The 14,429-nt window shown below is 57.2% G+C and overlaps 3 protein-coding genes across 3 annotated transcripts; all 3 read left to right on the top strand.

The window, feature by feature from the left end:
* Positions 1-818: 818 nt before the first annotated feature.
* LTHEOB_9915 (Forkhead box protein c2) lies at positions 819-3,287 on the top strand (the record flags this gene model as incomplete). Its single annotated transcript, XM_035519555.1, has 1 exon — positions 819-3,287. The coding sequence occupies one exon, from the start codon at positions 819-821 to the stop codon at positions 3,285-3,287; it is 2,469 nt and encodes an 822-aa protein (XP_035368498.1).
* Positions 3,288-4,791: 1,504 nt separating this feature from the next.
* LTHEOB_9914 (Protein efr3) lies at positions 4,792-8,545 on the top strand (the record flags this gene model as incomplete). The annotated part of the gene is made up of 2 exons (XM_035519554.1): positions 4,792-5,012; positions 5,116-8,545. The coding sequence occupies 2 exons, from the start codon at positions 4,792-4,794 to the stop codon at positions 8,543-8,545; spliced, it is 3,651 nt and encodes a 1,216-aa protein (XP_035368497.1).
* Positions 8,546-12,641: 4,096 nt separating this feature from the next.
* LTHEOB_9913 (Glutathione-independent formaldehyde dehydrogenase) lies at positions 12,642-14,265 on the top strand (the record flags this gene model as incomplete). The annotated part of the gene is made up of 4 exons (XM_035519553.1): positions 12,642-12,759; positions 12,826-12,917; positions 13,264-14,007; positions 14,059-14,265. The coding sequence occupies 4 exons, from the start codon at positions 12,642-12,644 to the stop codon at positions 14,263-14,265; spliced, it is 1,161 nt and encodes a 386-aa protein (XP_035368496.1).
* Positions 14,266-14,429: the final 164 nt, after the last annotated feature.

The raw sequence follows: 14,429 nt of genomic DNA, 5'->3' as shown, positions 1-14,429 counted from the left end.
CGACGCTAGAGAACGAGGCATCTCGAAATGAAAGCATTCATGGGAGGGGGATGTCCAGACCACCTATACAGATGTACGATATAAAGGCTGAGACAGAGAATGGAATTGGCCAGCGCTGAGTGGCAGTGTGGGGCCTGAGGTCCCGTGAGCCCGAGCAAGGAGAAGCGCGACGCGTGCTGCAAGGCGGGTGCGACGCGTCTGTTGGGCAACAATCCAGAGCTCCAGAGCGTCCCTTGGCTCGCTGGCGTGTGCGACTGAACGGGTTTGCTCGGGGTTGGAGTTTGGCCAGGCTGGCAAGTGATTTGGGGTGCGTCAGCGCGCCGCCAGGGAGCAGAGGCCACCGACCCAGCAAAGGGGTACAAACAAGCGCAATCGCGCGCGCTGCTGGCAATATTTTTTTCCTCCTGCCTCGCCCAGAGGCATGTAATCGCTCCCGTCCTGCGCCCTTGGCTCGCCACCCTGGCTGCTTCGCGTAGGTCAGCACGGGAAAACCCAAATAACGCGACTCTGCTGCCGGTCCGAGCCTCAGAGCTTCGTAAACGACATCAACCTGCCAGAGGCCAGCCACCACCCAGCCCCGGACGCCAGCCTTCGCCCATCCTGCGGACTCCACGCCCCGCCCACAGTACCATTGACCTGCATCTTACTGCGCATTTTTTACGGTACGTTGCTGCCTTTGCCCGTCGCTCCTGCAGCTGGGGGCACCCGAACCACGGATGGCCCGTCCTGCAGCGCTGCAGCATTCCGGACTCCTCCACCTGCGCTCACCTTGCGCTCCCGTCTGCTCTCGCAACTCGCCATCCGCTGCGACAGCTGCAATGACTAACTCGGACCAGACACACGACACCATGCCTCCAAGAGGCGGCCGCGGCGGTCGTGGCGCAAAGCGCGAAGTCGTCCAGGAGCAGTCCGACACGCCCGCTTCCATCGAGACGCCCACCCGCAAGAAGAGAAGAGTAAGCTCGCCCACCCGCCGCCCGACGCGCTCGCACCCGCACCTAGTAACCGCCGCTCAGCTGAACAACAACGTCGACCCTGCGGAATCGAGAGTCCCGACCCGCCCTCCCTCCGCCCAGAGCGACCGGACAATAGGCAGCGATGATGAGGATGAAGGCAAAGAGAAGCCCACCCCCGAGGAGCTCTTGACTCAGGTCGTCCCGCTACTCCGCGTCGCCGGCTACGTCACGAATGCCCAGGTTGAGCTTTCCAACGAGCTGCAAAAGCGCGATCCGGCCATCGCCGAGAAGGGCAGCACTCAGGCTTACGCCAAGATCGAGGGCCACAATTGGGTCTTCTTCGCGAAGTCGACCCACGTCGTCATCGGCAGAGGCGAGCACGGCTATTCTGCACGCCAGGCGAGCGAGAACGGTGGTGGCACGCCCGGTCAGCAAGTCGGCAGCAGCTTCTACGGGCAGCAGGGCCCCACTGCTTCCGAAAAGGTCCACATCGACCTGGGCCCCGACAAGCAGGTGTCGCGTATCCACGCCTGGATCGACTACGAGCCCGACGCGCGCTCATGGTTCGTTCTCGTCAACGGCCGGAATGGCCTGAAGCTGGACGACCGCACGCTCTCGCGCGGCGAGAAGGTCAAGCTGCACTCGGGTTCCGTGATCGGAGTTTGTGGCACTGAGATGATTTTCGTGTGCCCTGGCGAGTCGATCGATGTTCACCCATCGATTATCGCACGCGCCAGGCAGGGTGAGTCTGGCGAAGGCGAGGATGGTCAGGATGAGAGCTCGTTCCACCAGATGAACAACGGTCATGGAAAGAGTACTGGATCTCAGGGAGGTCTTCCCCCAACTAGCGCTCCGTACAACGGTTCGAATGCTCGCCAGCACGGCCAATACAACCAGAGTCACTCTTACCAGGCCCACCCGCCTTCATCGGGTCCTTTGGCGCCCAATACTCCCATTCCCTCGCGAACCAAGCAGTCTCCTAAAATCAAGACATCTCCCTCTGGAGCCTATTCCCGTGGGGTTATGCTTGAGAGCACGGAGCACATTGACTACAGCGCCGACAGCGCAAAGGACTTGAAGCCCCCGCACAGCTACGCCCAGTTGATCGGACAAGCCATCATGTCGTCGCCCGAAGAGCAGCTGACGCTGGCCAACATTTATGAATACATCAAGAAGCACTATGCATTTTACCGCTTCAGCGGCGGCGGATGGCAGAACTCGATCCGCCACAATCTCTCACTGAGCAAGCATTTTGAAAAGGTCGCGCGCCGCACGGACGAGCCGGGTAAGGGCATGAAATGGCGGCTGGTTCCGGAAGAACGGGAGAACTTTTTGAAGAAGGGCATCCACACTCGCAAGACGCGCATGGGCTCCTCCGGACCCAACTCGCCGGCGATCGCTCAGGCTAGCGAGCGTTTGCACGGAGCCGTCACCGTCAACCCCGATGTTCAGACCCCATCCCAGCCCTCCAAGTTCCGAGTCAAGGAGTCGCCCCGCTCCGTTACCCCGCCGCTTACCAGCTATCCAACGGCAAACGAATCCTACACGCCCGATCGCGGTCCACAGCCACAGCGCAAGCCTCTACTCAACAGCGATCAGATCTTCACCCCCATCAACGACCGCAAGGTTACTTTCCCGCCCATGCAAACTACAAATTTTGGCCGCGCGCTGGAGCAAGAGAGCAATATACGCAATTCGGGGGCCATTATCGACAGCAAGACCGAACCGGGTCCTACGCCACGCCCCCGCTCTTCTCTTGACTTGTCTTACTCGCCGCCGGCAACAAACGGCTACAAGACGGCTGGCCTGGATCTCCCGGAGACCTTCAACGGCCTAGTCACGCCCCTTGTCGCCAAGAACAAGCCACACCTTGCCCCTCCGAGCACAGCCAAGATGCCCAGCCAGTATTGCTATCTGAGTTCTCCTGCACCATTCTGGAAATTCGCCGACCTGGGATCCACACCTGCGCGCCAGTACGTCGATTTCAGTCCGAGTAAGGAATCGAAGCCCTTCAACTTTGGAAACGACGAGGAGAATGAAAAAGACGAGATGGACGATGACGAGGAAGAAGAGGAGGAGGAGGAGGTAGAAGCAGGCCCAGTTCAACCTAGCTCGCCGCCCGTCGTCATGGGCGACACAGCAAGCCGAAGCCGAAGCCGGGAAGGATCCAATTCGGGAGAGGGAGACTCGCAAGAGCTTTCTCCAGCGACACCAACTCGGCCGAGCAGTCGCCGCTTCAACACAGCCGAGGAGGTTGCGGTGAAGAAGCAGCTGCCGACGCAGCTGGAGGGCGATGACAAGGACGAAGAGGGCATTGACCTCATGAAGTAAGTGGTTCAGTCTTTGAGGATCAGGACGGTCTAACAAGACACAGGGGATTCCAAGGAATTGGGAGCTTCCACCGCGGACTCAACCAAAGCGCAGGCTTCATTCGCCGCGGTTGAGGGCTGTTCCAGATCGGATGAAACAATTTCAGTTACGACAAATTTGTATACCTTGCGGGACTGGCTAGAGGGAGTTTGGGCGTGCAGGTGCTCATCTGGTGGAATTCGGCTTCGATTCTTGTAGCATGAGTGTATCATGCGGTTTATTTGTGCTGCTCTGCTGTACTCCGTTCGGGTCGGGCATTTGATTCGGAGGGCGGATTGAGTTCAGCGTTCTGTTCGTATTGATCATGGCTTGCGTGCTTGTTGCAAACAGCGATGACGGTTGACGGCATGTCTGGCGGCGATATCACTGGGCGGTTTAGGTAACGCGCAATGAACAATTTGTGGACTTTGACTCTGTTGGATGGTTACACAGGCGATGCGTGCGGCCAACTGGACCCTGTCGCGATGTGCAAACGTGCTTGCATGCCGATGTCGTGCAGGGTGTCCGAGTAGTGCTCACCTAAAGACCATTGCGGAGGGGAAGGGCCAGGTTTCTGTGGTCGGCAGCCGCATCCCCGACTCAGAGGCCGGGGTGCAGGCACATCACAATTCACACTCAACAACGTGCCTGGAGAGTGCACGCGCAAACAACAGACGACGCGGTCTCGTGCGCGTCCACCTCACTGCTCTCGTCGCAGGCGCGCCTCAAACGCATCCGCAGGCTGCCGCTGAGACTGCAATGCCTGGAGGCCCGCTTCCGAGCTGAGCCTAACCAATCAGCCCAACGAGACGCAAGCCCGCCACTACTCAGCCCGCTTCCTTCAACGACACGTTTTCAGCGGCCGCCGCCGCAAGCACTACTCGAGCCCAGAGCCAGGCAGATCCACCGCCGGTCCAGCCACCAACCACTCAAACACCCGGGCGAGACCTAATGTCAGCGAGCGCATTGAAAGGAGGAGATTCCGAGAGAGCGTAGTCTAGGTGACGCTCGTGCCAGCCGCAACCCCAAGGTCCCGTAATTCTCCCCTGACGCCCAGCTCCGTCCCGGTCTACCCATAGCTTCCCAAATCTCCGTCTGCTCGGCGCCTGAACTGTGTCTCCAAAGCGGCCCGTTGCGCGCCCCTCCATCCGAGAACGACCTCTCGACAACCTCCCTTCCCTCCCAACCCTCGTACCCAAAGTCCAAGTCCGCTGGGGATTAGCTGCCGAATCCTTCCCCAAGGCAACCACCCGCCACTTTTTTTTCTACCCCTCGCCCGCGCGCGCGCTACCCCGACCCGAGAGCTGCGCTTGCCCGCCCTCCTGCGCAACCCGGCGCCGCGCGTCGGTCGGTCCAACGTCGAGCTTTCCGCCGAGAATAAAACCTTGAGGTTGGGGTGGAAAAGGAAAAACACACGTCATCCGGATCACGGCAAACAAGGGTTAATTTTTGGGGGGCTGCACCACACAACAACAGCACCAAAACCATGAATTCCTTACGGCAATCGTGTCGCCCCAAGCACCAGGTGCTGATTCTGAAGTGCTACCCGCGCTTGCAGAAGGGCTACCGCGAGGAGGAGGTCAAGCCCAACAGCTCCGAGCTGAGCTACCTGCTCTTCTACGCCAGCTCGCGGCGGACCAAGCTGGTCAAGGTCGGCGACTTTTTGGACAAGAGGACCGCGGGGGATGTGTGGAGGAGCAGGATTGCGTACGTGCCTTTTTGTTCGCCATGGTTTTCTGCGCGCGGTGGCTAGATGCTGGCAGGATTGCGCTCACCACTTTTTGTTACTAACTTGTGTCTCCCTGCGCAGGAGCGTACTCGTCACCCTCCAAATCCTTCAGGCGCTCATCGAAAAATGCCCCAAGGATATCCCGCTCTACGCCAACAGCGTCCTCAGCGTTCTGCGCACCGTCCTGCGCTCCAATGATGTCACCATGGTTGAGGCATCCGTGCCCATGTTTGAGGCCTTCTGCGAACACCAGGACCCCGCGGCCCTCGCTGCGGACAACGAATACCTTACCCAATACGAGGAGATTGTGCAGCTGTACGCGCAATTCGCAAACAAGGAGGACCAACCCGCCCCAGCTGGCGCACCCCTGAGCTGGCCCGTCGCGATCAAATTCCGGAAGGCTGGCCTGCGCGCGATCAAGGCGGTGGCCGCTTCGGAAAGCCTGGGCGCTGGCAAGCAATTAGATGCCATAATCCCCGTCATCCTCGTCAACCTGTACGCGGACAACGGAGCTTACCTGCACCGGTTGGAAATTCTGGATAAAGAGAAGGAGCACCATGACAAGGAGGCGGCAATTGCCAGGAGGAAAAGCACGTCGACGGTGCCTGGGGAAAGTGAGGGGGATCCGCTCGCCGCCTCGGGGACCACGGAGGACGCGGACAAGATCGCGGAAGAGGAGGCCGGCGTCATCGCGCTGCAGGCGCTGCGGAACATATTCACGTACGTCAGCCGGGACCAGCTGCGGCTCGCCACGCTCGCGGCCATGAAGTTCATCACGTCGAAAATCAAGTCGAGCGAGCATTTCCCCAACGGCCTCGTCGACGGCTCGTGGCCGGCGGAGCTGTGCGGCAAGATGTGCAGCTGGGCGCCGGTGCAGGATCGCTACGTTATTCTTGTTACTACTTCCAGTTCGCTCGTTCGGAGTAAGGCTGTTGAGGAGGATTTCGAGCGGCAATACGTTCTTGCCACGCTCGTGGCTTGGCTTCTTGGCGATTTGCACATCAACTTCATCGGGCTGAGCGTTATGGATGTGCTGGTTGGCTTGATGGGTCGCATTCTCGAGCTGCTTCAGGTGGGCGGCGCCGCTTCCCTCTTGAACGGAGTGGACGGAAAGGCAAGCAAGGACAGTATTGCAGCCCCTCAGGAGAGCAGCACTCCCGATAGCAGCGAACGTGCGACGACACCGACCGATGCACGGAAGATGCTCGTCCAACAGCTTAAGAAGTGCGTGTCGAACCTGGCTACGCACATCTACTACACCGACCAGATTCCCGATATGGTTGCTGCCGTTCTCTCGCGTTTGAAGCCGGTGGGAGGCGGCGCCTCTAACACCGCCGCGGCCATTGAGGATCCTAGCGGCACCGTCGAGTCGGTGGCCAGCTCGGCACACCTGCACGAGAATCCGGGCGCGGACAACTTCTTCTCGTTTGAAACAGCGAGAGTGATCGCTCTGGAGGCCATCAAGGATATCCTGCGCATTGCAAACGCGCACGGCAAGGATGTGGATAGCGGAAAGGGTTCCGTTGGCCGGAGCCGCACCGGTGTTGATGCCTGGGAGGGCACGCAGTGGTTACTCCGCGACCCGGCTCCGAAGGTGCGGAGAGCGTACACGGATGCACTGCTCGTCTGGCTGGAGTTGGAACTCAAGAAGACGGACCTCCGAGCCGTGCCTGAGAGCTATGGCGGCAAGACGGAGAGGAAGGAACGGAAGGAAGGGGATAGTTTGGTCAGGAGAGCCGTCAGCAACGCGACGAGCCCGGGCTCGCCGAGGGACAAGAGCCCCAGGAGATTCCGGACGAGCTTCCTCCAGCTGCTCCACCTCGCCGTGTACGAGAATGCGCACCAGTTCGCGCTTGCGAATGGATCCGAGGCCGACCAGGAGATCCTGCTTCTCCACCTTCTCCTCGCTCGTCTGGTGGCCAAGCTCGGCGTCAATGCCCTCTGCACCGGCCTGCCGATGATGTTCCGTCTGCAGGAGGATATTCCCAACGTGGAGGGTGCAGCGGCGAAGGTTCGCCTCGGCAGTTTGGTACACGGCTACTTTTGGGCGCTTTCTACCAGCTTCGACTTTGCTGCCAGCCACCCCGGAATGGCGATTGGAAGCGAGATCAACCGGCGGAAGGAGACGGGCATGTGGTTGCAGAGCGTCTCTATGCCGCCTGTTGAGCTCAAGGATATCGCGTCTGCGCCTGGTCTGACGAGCTTGCCAGCCGACACTGTTGACCACGAGGCGCTCAAGCCGTTCGACAACCGTCAGGAGCTCGTGGACCAGATTGCAGAGGGATATGCCGACAGTGTTTACTCTCCGCCTACCAGCGCCCCTGGTAGCCCCAGCCGGTCGTTCTCAGTCTCCCTCAGCATTCCGAACATCACCGGTGGCGGGTTCATGGATGACCCCAGGGACTCCCAGCTGCCAAGGTCGAACGTCCTGCCGCAGAAGGTCAGAGACCAGATGATGGACTCCTGGAACAAGGAGGACGTGCTCGCGGCCATGGCATCCAACCACGACGCCAGCTCGCAGTCGGGAAGCCTCAGCATCTCCCACCGGACCAAGCGCGCCCACACCCACTCTTCGGTGGCCACCGCCGGCGACCCAAGAGGATCGAACGGCTACCTGGGCGTCAACATCCCCACCGGCCACGTCAGCCCCATGCCATCCCCATCGATGATCAACCACCACCACCGCTCCGCCCTGTCCGGCCTGAACGACGGCGGCCACCACCACCGTGGCGGTCCCGGCTCCAGCTCCTCGGCCCGCTCCGCCATCCGCCTCGACGACCTCAAGCGCGTCCTGTCGGAGAAGGGCGGCGACTCCTCGTCCCCCATCCTCCCCATGACGCGCCGCGGCCGCAGCGCCGAGGGCGACGACGACGGCGACGACAGCGACAGCATGGTTTCGGCCGACTTCAGCACCAGCGAGTACAGCTACGCAGCGCCCGGTTCCAGCTACAGCCATGGGACGTCCGCGGGCGAGGATGGAAACGGCGGCCAGACGCGTCCGCCCCTCTCGACCATCCCGTCCTCCTCCATGGGGCTCGACGACGCCGCCGCGTACCCGCCCGTCCCGCAGATCCCGGCCGCGTTCGCGGGCGAGGGCACGCCGGCGACGACTACGACACCGTCTGCTGGTGACGCTTCGCCGGGTGCGGAGGCGCAGCAGCAGCGGCCTCGCACGGCGACGAACGGCAATGGCTCGCGCAACAACAGTCTCGCGGCCGGTGCCGGCGTTGCAGCGAACGGCAGCGCCATGCGCGCCAGCCGCAGCGTCAAGAGCCGCGCGGGCCAGAGCACCAAGAGCGGGCGCGGCCGCAGCCGCAGCAGGAGCGTCGTGACGAGCAGTGGGAACAGGCGGACTGACCACGGGCGGATGGACGTGGGTGGACTTCTCGCGGGCATCGGGGTGGATGATGATGACGATGATGATATTCTTGGTGGTGGTGCTGCGGGGGGTGGTGATAGTGGGATGTTGGGGGGGAAGGGGTATTTGGGGGTTGTTAATGCGCCGTATTGATTTTTTTTTCCAGAGGGGGGGGGGTCTTGTTGAGGTTTCTTCTGTAGTGGTTTTAGGGATGGGATGGGATGGGGGTGGGCAAGGGATAGATCCTTTTAGGGGTTTGTGTGGATGGACTAGGAGTGTGTCTCTGTCTCTGTCTCTCTGTGTGTCTGTTAAGAAGCGTGGATGGGATACCACCGTTTTTTGTTTAGCTCCGCGTCTTTTTTCTCTTTTTTTTCGTCCTCCACTCTCCGCGCCTTACCTCGCCTCGCCTTGCCTGGCCTGGCCTGGCTGGCTGGCTTCTTCTTCTTCCTGTCGTCATGCCTCGTCGCCGTCGTCTTCTTTGCCTTTCTGGCCGAACTCTTCTGTTGGCCGACTTTCAGATTCTTCTTTCCCAACTGTTCCTACAGAACGTCTTCTTGTTAGGTCACATTTTGTGGCATTCTCTTTTTAGCCAGTTTTTATACCTCGATGAAGAAGAACAGAGAGCAGAGCGAAGCAAAAGGCTGAGCAGAGCAAAGATGAAGGATCTGAGCGTTTTTCTGAAGCTCTTTATGTTTGGCCTCTTATTGAATCGGGCCCCCCAACTGGGACTGAGCTGACCAATACGGTAATTTTTTTTCTCTCTCCCCTCTCCTTGTCCAGTAGTCTTGTCTCTCGTATTGATTTCCTGTTGTCGTGGTTTCTAGCCTCCTCTTTCTCCTGTTTTTGAATGCGTGCGCGCGTCTCTCTCGTCTGTTTATGCGTTTGTTAGCCACCGTCTTTCCTTTTTCTCCTAATGCGTTAGTAATGGGCTTTTGTGGCCTCTATCTCCCACTTCCCCCTCTCTTCCTCGGTTCCCTACCCCTCGGTTTGATGTTCGGCTTGGAAGACGGGTCGAGTTTGTTGCACACATTACGGGTATATGTTCTGTGTGCTACGAGCAGGAACAGGAGCAGGAGAAGTAGCTCACGTATTTATATATGCCGGGGCGGGGGACGGGGGGGAAATGGTTGGAAAGCTTTGAGCGCGAGGGGGTCATACACACGTTCCCTTTTCCGTGTTTTTTTATTTTTTTTTGGCGTCAGCCGCCATCTCCTCGTCCTTCGGGACAGTAGTATCTCCTTAATCACCTTTTCTTGGAAGAGATAGATAGGGAAAGTACATATACCACACCGTACGTGATTTCATTGTTGTCGCATAGCGCTCTCGCATCTCTCTCAATTTTTTCCTTTTTCGTAATTGTTGTTATCTGGTTTGTCTGTCTTTGCTCGTGTTCCTCTTCTCCTGTCTTTGCGTAAATATCCCTCCTCTGATTGATCTCCTTATCTGCTCACTGTTCTGTACCTTGTTTGGAAGCGCGAGAAGAGGGAGCATCGGCGCTGGTGGCGGCCATCAACTGGCCTGCCTTGCATTGCACGGTTCGTGGAGTTGGTGGAGAGGGTAGGGTGGTGGGATGGGAAGCGGTAGGGGAGGAAAAGGGAATGAAAGGGGTGAGGCGTGTATATAGTAATGACTCCTACATACATATACATATACTGCTTGCTTCGACATTGAAAGAATTTCGGAAATTCGGGAAAACTCTGTGCTGTTTTTGCCATACTTCTTGCTTGTGTGGGGTGAGGTCTAGTCACATGTGGTGATGTTGAGAAGGTGGGCAGGTGGAAGGTAGTGCAATTGCTTTACCCGTGCAGTATCGACGTACGCCTGTGTTCATACTTTGCGCCAGTGCGCGTGGCCGATGAGGTAGTGATAATGGCACATGCAGTTGGAAGCAATCCACATGACGCGGGCATTATTGGGCTTTTCTGTTCACGCGGGCATCGTTATAGTTGGCCCAACTGCTCGAGCTTGAGATATAGTGCTTTAAAGTGATTCCGAGGTCGATTTTCTTTCTTGCCTGTGGCTTCCTGGAACATTTTTCTATGTGATATCGAACTAGACAACCACTATACTCTGTCTTGTTCTTTGTGGTTTTCCTTGCGACATTGAGAGGGGTGATTATGGCTTTGGGTTCATTTGCAACGTTGTTTAGGCCAGAGACTATATAATGTGGCGTAACTAGAACAAACAGTGATTCTCTGCGCCACGCTAGCTCAATGTAGCTCAGCATCATCATTCAAGCCTGATGAGCAGCATTACAACAATAAACAACCTCCTTCGCTCGCAGGCTGCATCCGCATGCTTGATAGGAAGACAGGGAGGGAGGCGGACCAGTATGCGAGTAAATCCACCACTCTAGCAGTCGATGGCGGCATTACTTGTTTAATCCACCTCGATTGAGAGGCGTTGGCGTCGAGTGCTCGGGAGGCAGACATGGTCAGTTTATATAGTCGACCATTTCCAAAGCACCGCAGCTGGCTTGCTCGCACACGGGGGGAAAGGGGCCACGGGAATGGCGCGCGTGAGCTGCTGCAGTCAATATCTCGTGCGCCGAGGTGGAGGCAGGTGCTCGGTAGCACGTTCATGCTGCCACGGGTTCACTGCAAGGGCTCGAGGGAGAGGTGGTGATTTAAAAGACATTTCCGTTTGCGATTCTGACACCGCAATGCTGAAAAATGTTCATTTAGGCAATGATTCGGCTTTATTTCATTGTGTATCGAGGTGCCACCATTCATGATCACTTGCGGCGGCGTCGTGTCTCGCTTTAGAGACGGACGCCGGGGACCCTGCTTGGTATTGAAGCAGTGCGCTGCATCACTGCTAGCACTGATGAAAAATCCCGATGATCTTCATAAAGGAATAGTGATGTTCATCAATTATGTGTAACACTACTGACGTGCAGCTCAGATCATTTATGACGACCTCTCAGCTTTGACGCTTCGGTCGTGAAGCGGCAGTAAGTCGAGAGTCTTCACCTTTGCCCCAGAAAAACAGACAGCGAGTGTTCTCAGTTAGTTCTGCATTCTCCATCGAAGAAATCTTATTCCAGGTCAGTGTTGAGACAGCAGGCTGTTGACTACTGAGAGCCGCTTAATATCGCCGCTAACCGCAGCCAAGGACTGATACCCATTCAAGCACGTGCGTCCTCGTTGATACGATGAGGTTTCATCAGCTGGGTTACTTGCGTTTGAAAAATTTAAAAATCAAAAGGAAGCGGAGTGAATTCGATGATATTGTGCCTTTCCGCATAATTAAGTCGTTGGCTTCTCTAACATGGGCGATTATTCTTGAAAATGGACAGACAAAGCATTTACAAGGGATGAAAGAGTGCTATTAGGAAGGATGCTCCAACCCCTCCGACCTCATTCCAATACAGGATTCTTAGGATGGATACCTGTTTGACCGAAGTCTTGTCCAGTTTGGCCGCAGGCAATGTGAACCACATTAGCCGCAGTGTTTCGTACAATGCAGGCTGTTGATGACGCAAAATTTCTTTTGATGCAAGGGATACTTCATTACCGAACTATCCTCGGGAGAGTATCTATCGACGTTTGTCACCCTTCCTTTCTCTTTTTTTTTTTTTTACGCTCTTGTATCTCAGCTGCCTTAGTAGACCTCAGGAGCTTCAGTCTTCGAAGCCCGTGTCTTGAAGCATATCAGCTTCCTTCGAGGTCATTGAAGCATTCATTTAGAAGTGGACATAGATTTCAGTGACACCATGTCCAAATATAGACTTGAATTTCCCACGCACGCCCAGCGCAATCGCATCTCGCAAAACATCACCACTCAGGTTCAATCCTCCGCAATCCACCATAATTCCCACGGTCTCGACTCTGGCCGGATCTCGGGCGGGGGTGGGAAGGGGACCAAGACAAAGAAAAATGCGGGGAAAGGTCATCTCCATCGATAACCGCACCAATTACCTGTTCAGGACGAACGGCCGGATAGCGAAGGAGATGCCATTCCCGGAAGGCTGGCTATCGTGATGTAGGCATGCGCGGACCAATGACGACGACGTGTCGACATTATTGGCGTCGTTCTCCCCCGCAGCTCTGGGTCTTGGTGAGGGGCCGTGGTCCGCATTTTCCCACCCCACCCCTCTTTTTTTTGCTTGGGTGAGGAGGAGGAGATCTAATACAAAGGGCCGCCGCTCGCGTGCTTGCGCGGGGCAGCGATTGTAATGTTTTAAAATCAAACTTTTTGGCCGCGTCGAATATCGCTGTTGAACAACATAGTGAAATCCTTGGCGAAAATGGCGCAGACGATGAAAGCAGTCCACTACGAAGGCCCGTTCAAGGTCTCGGTCAAGGATGTTCCCCTCCCGAAAATCGAGCACCCGGACGATGTCATCATCAAGGTCACCACCGCGGGTATGTGCATTCGTGGTGTTCTCTTACGGGAAAAATCCAATAAAACTGACGGTGGTGCCACCACAGCCATCTGCGGTTCAGACCTCCACATGTACCAGGGCCGCACGGCCGCCGAGGCCGGGTTGGTCTTCGGGCACGAGAACATGGGTATAGTCACCGTACGTACAGTCCCCCCTTCTCGCAGCCGATGGCTAGCGTGGATTTTGTTTTTTTGCTCATGTCATGGGTTGCTGAAGCCATCGTCCCGGACGAAAAAGTGGAATTAAAACAAAATTCTACATACACGTCCGGACGATGGCTTCAACTGCCCACATATGTTATCTTTCCAAGAATGAGCTAAGGCATATTTACGCCTGCGGCTTACTATTCTTCACGCAAGCCTTTGGCTGCGATTACCCCCTGTACTCTGCATCCAAACAGGAAGGAAAGAAAAAAGAAATGAAATCCACAAAAACAAAAGAAAAAAGATAACCATCACTAACCCCCCACGCCCACACCCCCCAGGAAACCGGGCCCGGCGTAACCCTGCTCTCGGCAGGCGACCGGATCGTCCTCCCCTTCAACGTCGCCGACGGGCGCTGCCGCAACTGCGAAGAGGGCCGCACGGCCTTCTGCACGGGCGTCAACGCGGGCTTCGCGGGCGGGGCGTACGGCTACGTCGCCATGGGGCCCTACCAAGGCGGGCAAGCGCAGTACCTGCGCGTCCCCTACGCCGACTTCAACGCGCTCAAGTTGCCTGCTGGCACCGAGCACGAAGCCGACTTCGCGCTGCTGGCCGACATCTTCCCGACGGGGTGGCACGGGCTGGTGCTAGCGGGCTTCAAGGCTGGCGAGACGGTGGCCGTGTTTGGTGCTGGCCCTGTCGGGTTGATGGCGGCGTACAGCGGGGTGCTGCGCGGGGCGAGCAGGGTGTTCGTGGTGGACCAGGTCGCTGAGAGGTTGCAAGCGGCGGAGAGGATTGGGTGCGTGCCCGTTAATTTCCGCGACGGCGACCCGGTGGAGCAGATCATCAGGGCGAATGGAGGCGAGATGGTCGATCGCGCGGTGGATGCCGTGGGTTATCAGGCCGTTGACGCGTCTGGGAGCACGGAGAAGCCGAACATCGTGCTCGATCAGCTCATCCGCGTCACGAGGCCGACGGGCGGGCTGGGCATTCCGGGTTTGTACGTGCCCGCGGATCCTGGGGCGCCGGATGAGCAGAGCGGGAAGGGCCAGATTCTGATCTCGTTTGGGAAGCTGTTTGAGAAGGTAAGCCGGGATGAGTGCGGTGTTGAGCGATATTGCTGACAAAAGATGAAGGGCTTGTCTCTCGGAACCGGCCAGTGCAACGTCAAAGCGTACAACAGATACCTCCGCGATCTGATCATCTCCGGCAGGGCCAAACCTTCTTTCGTCGTCTCTCATGAGGTTTCGATTGATGAGGCGTCTGATGCGTATGAGAAGTTTGACAAGCGAATCAACGGGTATACCAAGGTGCTGATTCATCCCAATGGGCCTCTTTCGTAAGGTGGCTGCAGGTTAGCGTGGGTTGGAAAGATCTGAATCTGTTCTACGCACATAGCCCGAGCCTATGCTGGTATTCAAAGTAGTGATATGAGATCACGACAGAACAACGAAACTGGATGGAGTGAAAAACAAACGACGGAAAAATCTTTTGAACATGTGATATG

The sequence above is a fragment of the Lasiodiplodia theobromae genome (genome assembly GCF_012971845.1).
Source record: "Lasiodiplodia theobromae strain AM2As chromosome Unknown scaffold_34, whole genome shotgun sequence".
Classification (NCBI taxonomy): domain Eukaryota; kingdom Fungi; phylum Ascomycota; class Dothideomycetes; order Botryosphaeriales; family Botryosphaeriaceae; genus Lasiodiplodia; species Lasiodiplodia theobromae.
The sequence above is the reverse complement of the archived record's forward strand: the minus strand, read 5'-3'. Positions and strand labels throughout refer to the sequence as shown.